The sequence below is a fragment of the Hippocampus guttulatus genome, chromosome 4 (genome assembly GCF_054856545.1).
Source record: "Hippocampus guttulatus isolate MCC_2025c chromosome 4, RoL_Hgut_1.0, whole genome shotgun sequence".
NCBI classification, from domain to species: Eukaryota; Metazoa; Chordata; class Actinopteri; order Syngnathiformes; family Syngnathidae; genus Hippocampus; species Hippocampus guttulatus.
In genome coordinates this window covers 12,925,069-12,939,204 of record NC_141264.1, presented here as the reverse complement: position 1 = coordinate 12,939,204, position 14,136 = coordinate 12,925,069, and the positions used below count along the sequence as shown (strand labels likewise).

General features: G+C 40.5%; 1 protein-coding gene across 1 annotated transcript in view; it reads left to right on the top strand.

Annotated features, from left to right (window-relative positions):
* Positions 1 to 14,136, top strand: part of cdh13 (cadherin 13, H-cadherin (heart)) — a 267,321-nt gene that overhangs the window by 135,165 nt on the left and 118,020 nt on the right. The window contains exon 7 of the mRNA XM_086108938.1: positions 475 to 619. Coding sequence (XP_085965064.1) covers positions 475 to 619 — 145 coding nt within the window. The remainder of the gene's footprint in view (positions 1 to 474; positions 620 to 14,136) is intronic.

Here is a 14,136-nt window from a genome sequence, read left to right as displayed (position 1 = left end):
CTCCTCTCCAGGCAAATCAAATGAAAAAGTGTGATTAAAGAGTGCACCGAGGTTGTTTACCTGATCCGTGCAATGAATAACACCGTCATCAAGAGAGAGGGTGAAATGATCAAACCAATGATGAAATTTTAACGGTCCCGTCGAAGCAAGAAATGTGTTGACAGCAACCTCCTCACAGCAGCCAAACTCGCTGCCTGTCAGTTTGTCAGCAGCAGATTTATTTCCTGCAGTAACTGGCCTACACAATTATAAATTATCATCATCATAATTAAAACCAATCCCAAAAAGAGCCTCTTATCTTGCCTAATACTGCCAGGTCCAAACCTAATGAGTAGAGCTCAATACAGCGCTATAATTGTTTGAAGCATTCATTGTTGGTCGGAAAAAGTCATCTGCTAATTTTATCAGGAGACGGCTGACTTTTCATAATATTTTATTTAACTCGTGCCTAAGTGTCATTTTTCTTTTCCGCAGCTGGAGGTGTCGACCACAGACCTAAACGGAAACCTCATCGATGGACCAGTGATACTCGTCATTTCTGTCATCGATCAGAATGACAACCGGCCCATATTCAAAGAGACGCGCTACACCGGAGAGGTGCTCGAGGGATCGCCTACAGGTAGGTAACACAGTCTTTTACCTGAGTTACAAACCTCATGAAATGATTTTCAGCCGTGATGATTTCTTGCTTCAGTAGCAACTGTTAGTGGATTCTGCGCGGATGGCTCTATAGCATTCCCATTCGTGCAGCTGAATAATAAAACACAGAGACAAACATGCCTCGCAAGAGACTCGACATGTTATGCAATTGCCTCTCAAGACAGACATGTTGAAAGACTCATGAGTCTCACGGCCTACATCTTGTCTTAAAGGGGAACACCATCAAAGTTTGTTTAGAAGTCTTAGGGCCTACTACTGCATTGGTAGTAGGCTGGTAGGGTTGATAAAAGCGCCTGTGGTCCCAATTGGAGACTGCAAGTTTGAAACTGTGGAAAATATTCTTAAGACTTCAATTTGATGCAAGTTACCATATTTAGTCTGTAGTTTTAGCCTTCAAACCTACACTGTGTACAGACAGTACATGTGTGATCTGTACTACATATGTGAAAACAGGATATATCGGGTAGTTTGATTAGTTATGTAAATGTTTTAATCATACTAAAATAGGCACACTGGTAATTTATTTTTACAGTAGAGCCGGTGCTTTTCAATTATTCTCTGTTATGGCCCCCTAGAAAGAAGAGAATATTTCATGCTCTCCCCAACTCTCTGCCGTGACTATAAATCGTATCATTTGTCCAATCGTACACCCCTGCATAACATTGCATCCTTATTAACTTATTATATATGTCCTTATTATAAAGAAAATACAAAAAGAGAAATTAAATCTGCAGAATAACTTTCTTAACAGTGGTTATACTCCCTGTGCACACTCTGACAATGAGAGCGCCACTGCCATCTACTATAGCGGATGCGCAAATTTCAATTCTGCACGGCCAGTGCACTTCTTGTCACTTTGACATCATACAGCCAGGCTACCCTATAGGATAAGATTTGTACCAAAGGTTTGCTGTATATTGATAGTATAAGTCCTCCCGTACATATGTTTGGTCAACAAATTCAAGTAAGCATAGAGTTTTAAGATAAATCAAGATTTGCCAAAAAAAAGTAGAAACAAAAATTGTTTAGCTTCAAGTATAATCTTGGCCCTCCCTCTGCCCTTCAATTTCCATCACCATACAAACAATGCTTGTGTAAATATTGTATTCCCCTTTGGCCTCATACTTGAAATCTCCGTATCTCTTCGATACCTTTGTCATTCCGTCAGTGTAGTTTCTTTTATGGCTCTATGAGGTGTTGTCACTATTATTTTTTTCATTTTCCGTTTTTTTAGGAGGTGGGGGGGGGGGTGTCGGGGTGACAGGCATGCCCTAAATGTAGTCTGAGTGTACCATAGTCGATTTCGGGAAGGTTTTACTGCAGCCTTCACACGTACATCATGTCAGCTTTAAAACACAAGTCAATTAAGGCATCTGCCTGGTATGTCAATGTAAAATAATTGATACATGAAGTGGTATTGTGAAATAATTCCATCTCCGATGATTGCATGAACAAAATCAATCCCTTTTGGAAGCTAAAGCCACAAAGAATACATTCTTAAAATCGAATTTTCTGAGTACCACTCATATTTCAGCTGTTGTGTGTGCACCGCATGGCACTGATGACAAAATGAACCCAAATCAGTTGATTGACCTCGTAGGCTTTCGGTGTTCACCTTCAACTCTGTTCTGCTGATTTTCTGACAATAAAGTATGCTGTCTACCTTTGCCTCAGTGGTGTCTTTAATAAAAACAATAAATCAATAAATAGGTAGAATAGATAAGACTGACATTTGCCGTGCCCACACAAGTCATATTTTCACCCAGTTGTGTAAATCATCATGGTAATTTTTTCAGGTAAACAGACGGGCGTGTGGATGTGGCAGTAGGCATCTACTGTCTGTAAATAGTGTGACACCCTAACATACCAGCTCGGCAAAGTGTAATATTACAAATCACATTCAAAAGAAAATGAAATAACCGTGAATGTTGCCAAGAAGCTCCTTAGTATTTTTGAAATGGCTTTACTCATAATTTTATGAACAGCAAAGTTTTATTGCTAGTCCATTGATTCCATTGTAATTTGAAAGAAGACGGACAGTTCGATCAATCAATGTACAGAAGTGTGTTCCACTGGCCACAAACATGTACTCCTGTGGCAAGCACCAAAAATAAGGGTTTCTCAAAAGTGGATATTTTGGGAGCTTTTGTAATAAAAACACAATAAATCAAATCAAACTGCTTGGTGGATATGAATTTGATTTATGAGCCTAATGAAACAACTCAACCTCAAGATAGAGTAATATATTTGTTTAAACAATTTGTGTTTACTCTACAGTTGACCGCTGCCATAGTGAAAATGCATTGGAATAAAATATTATTTAACCTTCACCCCCAAATTCTTAAAGAGCACGCATTCTTTACCTTGTTTGATTTTGATTTTTATTTTTTTTTTACATAAAGTGAAAATATATAAATAATTAAAAAAAAATAAAATAAAATACAATTACACGAAAGCTGTGACTTTGTGATTGGATAGTTGAGGAAGTGGAGGCGGAACTTCTGCCTCCCAGCGCAAAGGTTTTCCGCTAACATGACACGAGACGAGGCTAAGACTAGATTAGCTTCCAGGCTCACATTGTAATGGTTCCCGAAGGATCCGGAACAGAATCGAACTCTACAAACGGTGACTCAGATAAAGGTATACCGAAAATATTTACTTTACGGAAAACAATGCAGTGAAGCCGACAGAGTATGAATAATGATGCTGGTTGGCACACCGGGAGAAAATGAGAGAACCCAAAAGCGCTTGCAGAAGGCAAGGGAAACTACTTATAGAAAAATGGAGAACGAGAATACAGCGCAATATCAAGAACATCTAGAAAACTGCACTTGAACAATGGTGTGCGCAAGGCGAATTATCTGACAGTCAGTGGTTGGCTGGGATGTCTTAAATAGTCCCGTGTTCAAATGAGAAACAGGTGTTTGGCAAGAAGGACCGGAACACCTCTGCCACCTGCTGGGGACTAAACAGAACAGAATCATGACACACATATTCACTCCAGTATCACCAAACAACTTTGGACTGAACGATGTCGTCTTTGTTGTCATGTATTTTTTCGCGAAACCGATCAATTATTGCATTGATAGATCACACAGATTATGACATTATTCTCGGTCAACGTTCATGCATACCAAGCAAGATCTCGACCACTTTTGATCCACTGGATCAAATCATTGCAATGCCAGTTTTTTTTGGTCTGTAATTTTGGTATGAACGTTCAGCCGTCGAGTGAATGTCAGTGAATGGAGTGCTCTTCCACAATTTGTTTGCATTTTTGTGGTGCCCCAACCTGCTGTGTGTGTGTGTGTTTGTGGTAGCGGCTGGCCAGCAGCGGGAAGCTGGAGGAGAGAATGTCACAGCGTACTGACATTTCTGTGTGGACTGATAAGACAGGCAGCCAAATCGTTTCTCTCTCTCTCTTTATTCCTCTACTCTTAGTTTTCCTCATCCTTTTTTTTTTCAATTGTCTTTTCCTTACTGGTTGCATTAAAAATGACTCTGAGTAATCTCACTCTGGGTGGTCTCTCCGTCATAATTCTGGTCATTTTCAACAGTCCATTTTTTTCATCAGCAGTTTTGATCCTGGCAACTACCTTCTTTCCAGAATGCACATTTAAACATTAACGTGAAATTCTCATTTTTCGTCAGGCAGGTGGAACTAGACAACAATGAATGACTGCAAACTGTGTGAGGAAGTCACTGTGGAAATTATTTGATTAAAAAATTGTGCTTTCAAAATGTCCATTTTGTGTTGTTCTGGTTGCATCATGCAGGGAAGTTCGTATCTCGTTGATATATGCCATATAATTGGACATGATGGAGTATAAAAGAAAATAATAACTCAGGGTGCAGTCTCTGTTTGTGTTCAAGACTAATGTGTGTTTATCTTAGATGATTAAGGCCCGGGATCCTATTGTGAAGGGTGCTGTGATGGATTCGGGCTGTGGTTTAAGTGTTCACAAACAACGCAGATTTATGTGATTCGGATTGGATTGGATTAAACTTTATTGAGGAATGTGCTGTATGTTTGAAATTTCTTCCCTCTCAACACAAAACAAGAGGAGCCGCTGCGGGTGTCCGGGCCGCCATCAAAAGAAAAGTTAACAAAAAAATGACAAAATAATACAAAACAACACATGAGACACAGACAATCGTGCACTCTTAACCACTTTCCTACATACACTTTGTTGTCTGAAGCAGTTATAGATGACAGAGGAGTGAATCAAAGTGTCCTTTTCACCGGTGGATCAAAGACATCATTTGTATTTACTGTCATTAAAATGATTTTCATTCTGACAGCTTTTGTCATCTCCATTGTCAAACTTTATAAACCAAATCTGGAGATTCTATACTCAACACTAGTTTTTCCCAACCAGGGGTATGCGTACCCCCGAGCACTTTGCAGGGGCTTTGTGGAAACAAATTATTTCCCTGATACAATCACTTGTGGCACAGCCATGCCAAAATCACAACAGCCACATATCATTAGGTGTTATTAAAGCTCTGATAAGTGATGTTCGTCTACAGCAGGGGTGCCCATTACGTCGATCCTGATCTACCGGTAGATCTAAAACAGGTCCCAAGTAGCTCCGAAGACTGTCGAGGAGAAAAAAAAACAAACAACCATTTGTGTGTCTTTGTACATGTTAGTAATATATTTTTTTGTGTTAATGTACGCTGCACCATAATCATCCTATCAGTCTCCTTTTCACAAAATAAATATTTAAAAAATAAAATAATGCAGGTAAATCTTGAATTTATGGTGGCGCGTGATGATGTCACCGGAAGTTGTTTGCGCTCAGCAGTCTGCAATTGCAGCTTGTGATCAGAGCTGTTGTGCTCTGTCTTTTATCGTCATTATTCTCATTCAGAGTTTGCTTCGTGTACAATTCACCGAGGGCACGGGCAAAGAATAGGAATCTAGGAGGGCCCAGCGAAGCACTTTAAAACGGTACGTGTGAGCTACGATAGTTAACAAGCTGCAAAAGTGCATCGCCTGCCTCAGTTTCAGGCTGTTTCTCATCATGGCGTGTGTGCGTGTGTGTGTATGTGTGTGTGTGTGTGTGCGCGTGCGCGTGCCGGCAAGGGTAGATCCCGTGAGGTTAGTTGATCGAAAAGTAGATCTTCGGTCCAAAAGGTTTGGGCACCCCTGGTCTACAGGTTGTTCCTTGCGATTGGCTGGCAACCAGTTCAGGATGTACTGTAATGGGAATTTGACATCTAACAGTGCTAAAATGTATTTTATAACTAACTGTTTATACCATTGAATGCTGACCAGTTATTTGCACATAAGCAAAGTTGCTTGCTCATGCATGAGACCTCATTCTGTCGTCTGAAGGAGTCGCTGTCCAAGGTGCTGATTGTGCTGAATCAGTACCTCCCAAAAATGAGATAAAAAGAGAGCGCCGGGACTGCTCGACAGACAAGGCTCCGCTGACAGATCTGCGAATGGTGTTTCTCCATGTTTGTTTGTTTTTGTTTTTGTAGCTGAAACAAATCTCATCATTTTTTACAAATACTTTCGTTGTCTTGGTTTCCACGGACAAGACAGAAACCTGCCTGAAGAGAGCTGCGATAGGCTCCAGCATGCCCGCGACCCTCGTGGGGAGAAGCGGGTCAGATTATGGATGGATGGGCGGATGCCTAAGACCAGCTTTGACGATTCTGAAGGATGAACATATCGTCTTTGATCTGTCATGTGATTGCTCAAGTGTTGTACACTAACAACCGTATCATGAGTGCCACTTTACTTATATGTGTAAAGTATCACAGTGGATCTGGCAGCAGCATTTTGAGTACCTGTAGAGTTTCAAATTTCCCTTTAAGATGAAGATTAGCCAGGATCCACTTTTTCTTTTCATAAAGCAGCTGTGCCTCCTCCTGAAGTCACATTCAACACTGCTGGTCTTGTAAAAACATGTGGTTTAAGTGCTGGAGGTTGCCTGACACAACTGATGACAATGGCAAAAAAAAAAAAGAAAAGAAAAAAAAAGCATCAATACTTCTCCCGTACTGGGAAACCTTTGTAGAAAACTACTTGTGAGGCAAGTTGAAAGTTTGTTAGGGTGGCAACAATGCTCGCGCTTGAAAGAAATTGCTGGAGATGGAAAATATTTCAACCGCAACATTATACCAAAGCTGGCAGGCAATTTGTTGCATGATGGTTCCTGATTGTCGCATGATGGTGTCTGCCTCTGTACTTCTCTTTGGACTGGCTCCCTCTGTTAGCAAATAGCAGTCTCCCAAACACGATACAGGTGACCCCCGCACCCCACTGGGCCTATCAGCAGCTTGTCAGAGCGAGAAAGCCAAGCAATTTCATGTCCAGAACAGCCATCGAAACTGCTGCCCAATTATCTCTGGGGCATTGTTGTGACGATAAATTAGTATGTTCTTGCCTTCATTTTTCTTTGCTCCCTCTCCACCAATGGATGTATTGGAGACATGTGGTTCAGTGATGACCCACCTGGACAATTTATATTTCCATCCAATTATTAGCTGCCTCCCATTTTGTCACAATGAGATTATATTAAAGGAAAATTGTTCATTGCTTTCCGCATGACAAATTTCAAATGAAATCTTGTCATGTTGAATGGTGAGGGAGTGAAAGCGCAGTGTTAAAATGCATGCGTGCCGAGCGACCGTCGTGGTAAACCAAGTTACAATTTATCAAGACACTCTTGGGGTGTTTACTCATTTGTATGTGTCTGTTCTCTTTTCGCCAGTGAGGCATCATTGATTTTCCCAAGCTATTTTAACTGAGCTATCTTCTTGTAAAATACCATTGGGAGGGATAGGAATTGCCACACCAAGAGAAGAAATGTGTTCTAAATGGGCTTTATTTTCAATAGACATTTGAAGTGAATTTATGCAAAGAAGAAAATGCTTTCTTTGAATACATGTCTGAGGTTTGGAGTACATCATTTTGGTCCATTTTGGGCTCGGTGTGGTTGCTTCCATCATTCTACAACTAAATAGATTCAACATTCACCTCCCCATCTCCTGTGAGTTTCTCACTCACCTCGCTGTGTATGAATATTATGCAGATGAGAACGTTTTCTTTAAATCGGAGCCGAATAGTTGCCCAAGATCTGAATGGGGAGCCCCAAACATAGTATAGTATGGATTGAAAATTCAAGCTGTAACAATGGCTCAACCCTTGAATCCCTGGTGGCTGTTCCACTGTTTGAGCACTGCTAATCTTTTAAAAGGTTTCCATTCTCCTTTGCCCCTGCACAAAGTCTCATATCAACTCGGTCTTGATTATCTGGCCCTAGCTTTGATTCAGCAGGGGCCTGCTCCTCTTGCTGGGCTCAACTCTCAAAGCCTCCCAAGTCCCATCAGACAAACCAATCTCACCACATCACTTCATTTCCCCTCTTTCACTTTGACTTGAAAAGGCAGCCATTATTGCTTTCATAACCATGTAACAATCTCTCACAATTTTTTTTCCTCCCCCCCCAAAAAATCACACTTGTTCCCTTGTTACTTGTCGCCTTGCGATTGGCAGGCGACCAGTTCAGGGTGCATGCTCCAACACTCCCACAACCCTCATCAGGATAAGCCATTCAGAAAATGGATTTCGTTGTATCCAATGTTCATAATTACATTTCAAAGCAAAAAAATGAAAGTAGGTTTCTCAACAAACTAAAAGGAAAAAATGATTTGAAAAGAAAAGCAGTCACTATTTTATCTTTTGCATCAGGACATTATTTTAATCATCTTTTTTTTAACACTGTGTTCAAGTAATATATTTTTTAAAGATAGATTACCATATTAATGTTTGGGAAGAAAAAGAACATGACCGAATGTACATAATCAGGAGGATTTTTTTTAATGAGCTTTTAGCACAATAAACCCAGAGGAGAATTTATACAGCAATTCTCTTTTTTTTTAATTATTATTATAAAAACCACAACACGCTTGAGGAATCAGCGTATTTGTTAGTTGTTCATTCAAAAGCCAGATAACCTGTCACGATTCGGACTAACCGAATCAGGTTTTGGAACCCAAAAGTGTAGACGCCAGACAAGGTCTCCGAAACAAAAAATATTTAATGTACAAAATTCGCACCGACAAAGTAGTAACATAAAGCGCTAGGCAAAACAAGGACCAGGGAGCACAAAAACGAATAACAAAAAAGCGCTTGCACAAAAGGCAAGAGAGGAAAACAAGAACCGAGAATACTAACGAAAAAACAATGAATCAACTACACGCAAGAAAAAGCCGGTCGGTGAAGGCCCTCGTTATCGAGGAATGCGGCCCCCAGGACAAGGCGACGGCTACTGGTGCTTGTGTCTCCGATGAGTGTGGAGGCCCAGTCTTCCCCGGAAGCCCCGCCCGCAGGATTGACAGAAGTGGGTTCGGGGGCCGGGCGGTTGCCGGGCCCTGTCCTTCCTCCGCGCTCGCCGGTCCTCCTCCGCAGCGACGCGTCGAGTCTCGAGGACCCGGACCCCGCCCCGCACAGCCCCACGCCAGGCCGCCTGATCACAACACAAAACCATACTTATGCAATAAATGGGACAGAGAGTTCAAAAGCGAAAAACGACGAGATCAATAGCAAAGAGTCTGTGGGCAAGGAAGCATCGAGGCATAAACAATACTCCGACAACCACCAGACAGATTGCGGGTCCTTAAATACACAGTTCCTTAATTGAAAGATTGGCAGCAGGTGTGCAGCCAGAAAGTCCGCTTAGTCTGCCACCTGCTGGCCAGGCCAAGAACAGGAACATGACATAATCATTGGAAACAAGTGACGTCAAATGTTATATTTTTATCGAAATGTTAAAGTGCAGAAATTTTTCTTTTTTCTTACTTCCTTCCAAAAAGACTTTTCATTTATCCATTAAGAAACGGATCTGTGCAGGAGGTGCTGATGGGAATGCGATTGAAAGAGACTCCTTCATCTATAGCCTGTCTGTCACTCTCATTCCTCACCATCTCCTGTTTTATTTCAAATTATTTCGACGTCCTGCTGCGTTTGAGTGAAGTAGCACTGCAGAGTAGTCTCTCAGTTTCTAACTCTCTAGCCTTTCACAATTTTGTCTTTTTTTTAGGTTTCCCACTAGTCGTCAAGCTCTGCATTTGTGAGGGTTCTGCACTGAGAATACATCAGTTGCTAATGGCTGAATCCTCCATTGGTTCAGTATTGATTTTGAATGGTCGGACAAGCACTGATGACAAGATTCACAGATGGGAACAAAGCATCACGCTCCTCTCTGATATGTCATGTATGAGAGGCTTGACAATATGGTGACTCAGTCAGTCACAAGCCAATTTCAGTAAATTATGCAGGATGCATAGCATGGGAACCAGACAAGTGTTTCAAAGGATCAGAACTGTGTGTCATCCTTCACCTTGTAAACGTAAGATGACCTGATTGTTTTAACGCTGCCTGAAACGTGACACAAAACAAGTGCTCCCGTCTTCTGGTTCATATATAAAATAAAATAACACAATGCAGAAGGTAGACTAGACCATGGACCAGCTAAAAGCAGAATGTGATTTTCGTAGAATTGATCAAAGCGCAGGCAGACAGATTCTGCTCTCTGCTGTTAAGAGTGGTGGGTGGCATTGTATTTCAATCAGAAATATGACAGTGTGGTATCGAACTCTCTGAATCATTGTAGAAAAAAATTAATTGAATGGGGAATGAGCCGCTTTGATTGGCCGGGAATGAAGTTGGCTGTGTTGCCTCCCACAATGGCGCAAATGCCCATTTGTTACTGTGCCCTTTTCCAAAAATACCAAAAGAAAGAAAGCTCCACCCATGCGCACAGTACGACTGCTCTTTGCGCGAGTCTTGTGCTGGACATGAAAACGGGGCCCAAACTTTGTAAGCAGTGTACACACAATCTGTCTGTGTGTGAAATGTACTGAATTTGAGCAACTCGTTCTTGACGCAGAGGGCTTTGCGTTCCAAGACTACCTGGTGTGGACATGCACAAGGGACATTTTCAAAGACAAGTGCTTAAGGAGAGCTCAAGAAGTTCCGTGTGTGAAGTGATGACAGTATTGACATAAGATTTGTTGTAGTTTATATGATCTTATGGATTGAAATATATTCTTCTGTCAAGGTTTGAATTGATATAATTCTATCATTGCATCATAGTATCACAGTGACATGCAACTGCAGCACTTTATTTTAAAATATAATTCAGACAGAATCCCTTCTACACAAGCCATATCTCCTTTTTTTTTAATACATTGATCAAGCACAGCTCTGTGCTCTTTGGTCTCTTGAGGAAACATCAGCTCATGAGACACACAACAGCGAATCTTTAATTTGCCTTCATAAATGCGGTCATAATTCTGAGCTTCAAAGGTTATTTCTTTTTCTTACGAGATGATTGCCATAAGGCTTGAGTAGTCTATGTAGACAATCATGTATTATTTATGATCATTGACTAATGGTGTTTCTCATCAATTAACGGATTCACACTGAGATAGACTGTGAGGTTCCACTTTGTATATAAGTAAATACTGTAGCTATGTCACTAGATAGTCTACCGCCGTATTACAGCATAGGAATAACATCAAATAAGGCATGCAAAATATTTTTAATTTACTTTCAATTAACTTTTTCGGGAAACTATGCTCCTTTTTTCATCCGCAAGATGATTTTAACCTGTTTGCTCAAGTCTTAACTCTCCTGTTATGCTGAATTGTACAAGGTGGAACTCTTTCGCAGTTCATACCATAACAATTCATCCCTAAGCTCTATCAATACAAGTTCCTGACGGTCAAACATGTCATTTACCTTATATAATTGTAAAAACGTCAAATATTCCCCCCCACACAAACAAAGGTTAGAACAGTGAAAAGCTAGGAATGACTCACGTATATTATTTGCATTTAACATTCGGGTTACAATGGCAGTTTCAATGTCATTTTTCCTTCGGGTCGTTCTTTTTTTCGTTCTGCCTAAACCTACCACTTTCAGAAACCACATGTCTGTGTGACCATCAGAGATTTGTGTCCAGTCACACACAATGACCTCTGGCTCTCAGTTTCACTCATGGATTACAGTTTCAAATGTGACCAATCCTATTTGTTGCAACAAATACGGCCAATCTCAGTGGGCTGCGTGACTGCGTCACCCGTCATTGTCAGCCAGATCCTCTTCAGCCCGCCTGTCCATTCCTGTAAGCCTGCCATATTTTTGGCATTAAACTTGAGCCAGACACCCGTTCTCACTTGCAGTATAAAACCTCCACAGCAGTGTGTTGTTGTTTACTTGGCTTATGTGGACGGTTCCTCAGTCTGGTGCTTCCCTTTGCCAACAGTATCTCCTCTTTAGCTTCAGTTATCTGACAGAAACAAACCTTGTTCTCTCACCGAGTCATATTTTATGGCTTCCGGACAATCTGTTGTCATACCATCCCGAGTGTAAAAAAAATAAAATAATAATCTATCCCCATCGACCAGAGGGGTACCAACAATTTTATCCATGTGTCAGTCCAAATTTTGCTACCGGCAGCTTTCTTTATCCATTGACCGGGGGTGTAATTTTGTTTAGTGCACCATTCTCAATAATTAGGTTTAAATTAAAATTGATTGAGTTGTTTGAAGGAGTTCTCAAAACAAATATATATTTTCGATTGCATTGTTCTTCCCTAATAGGCCAGGACAGTAAATCAATCAATCAAAATAGTAATCAGATTCCGATGGTATGCTCTTGATGATCAGAAGTCAGAGCTCCAGAGCTCTTGTCATTTTAAATCAAAATCTCAAAAGTGCATATTGAATACAAGGGCTGCATCTAATCCTAAAGCCTCTGGGCCCCAAAGTCTTTTGGTCGCATTTGCTATTTTCCACAATGCACTTTCGGTTCCGTCTTTGTCTGCTGTCAGAAAGTAATCTTTCACATTCTTGTATAGAGGCCAGCTCAGCTAGTGCTGACGATGGTCATCATCATAAGTCCCTCCAAGTCAAGGACAAACACATGGCAGTGGGGCATTAGCAATCTGTTACTTTTTGCCTGTAACATCCTCTGTAGGAACTTAATGGAATGAAGATGACACGGGCACGTCCCACACATGAGAAAACACGAACTTGACTCGAGACAGTACACAGTTGAGAATCAGAGGACCTTTTAGCACTTTGGTTTTGGATTCTCTTCTGATGAATCTAATCTAAGGCTTCAGGTGAATTCATATAACAAGCTCGACTGAGTATTCTGTTCAAAATGACACTGGCATCAACACGGGAGTTCAGAACATTCATCGAGGGTTTATCTCATCCCATGGATCATTGAAAACATAAAAATAATAATTGACTGTGAATTTTACCCGTTGATGAGAAAGTGAATGCTGTCAAAGTGGCTCTCTACTTAATATTTATTATAAGTTGTTATTTGTCATTTCTCATTTCATCAGAACAACTTTCAAGATTGGGGCCCTGTATATTCCAGAAACCTAGCAAATGGACCTTGTAGTGTTGCAAACATAATTATAATTCACCACACAGAAATGCTGTTCTACTCTAGGTTGAATCCATGTATTGCCACTCGAGTGCTTCTCCTGGTCTCGAACAGCAATACAGTTAGCAGGCGCTCTTGCACTGATTGCCTTCTTTTTCGGGTTGAGAGCAGATGAATGCCTACTAATAGCTTCTCAGTTTTATTAACTGAACTGCTAGTACAGAATTAGAAAGAAGGATTTTCTGGAGGTAATTAATTGAAGTGTCCTTTTCAAGGGAAAGTATCTTTTGTCTTGATTTAGAGAGCGCTGTCATTAGAGCTTCAATGATGGAAGAACACGGAAGAGCCGGAGAAATCTCTTCAGTGTTACTGGGGCTGTTTCGTCAATTACTGAGCAGGTTGTCATTATTGAAGACGACTCACTTCATAGCACATTATTTTAATTGTAGCTATAGTTGGCGGGAGATGTAGTAAATAATGAAACACTTGGCTACAGTAAGGCAGAGAGCAAAGCTGTGACTGAGAACTCAACTTCTTATGCATAGTTGTCGTTTTATTTATATATCCACATATTATTTATTTCAAACTTTACTTGACATTTGGAGAGCCAAAAATGAATGACACACAAACACACACACACACACACACTGACTACACGTTACTCTGCCAACAGAGAATTTATCACCACCATTCATTCACATCATTTAACTATTAATTAATTATTAATAATTAAATGATGTGGAAAACAACTGTAAATAGCACTGCGATTTATCCATTTTGTATTTATATTGCACTTAATTGAACGGTGTTTGTTGTTTTTTCTTCTTCTTTCTGCCTACATTCTTCCTGCTGGAGGCTGTAAATTTCCCCAGTGTGGGACAAATAAAGGATATCTTATCTTATTCAGCAATTTGCTTGTATGCCCACACAGCCATCCCGAGGTGTCAAAAAACCCCACACTTTTAAAGTGTTTTAAAGTGTTACGAATTGCAACACATCATAAATCATAAAAAAAGTTACATTGGATTGCATCGACTATAATTATTCAAAGA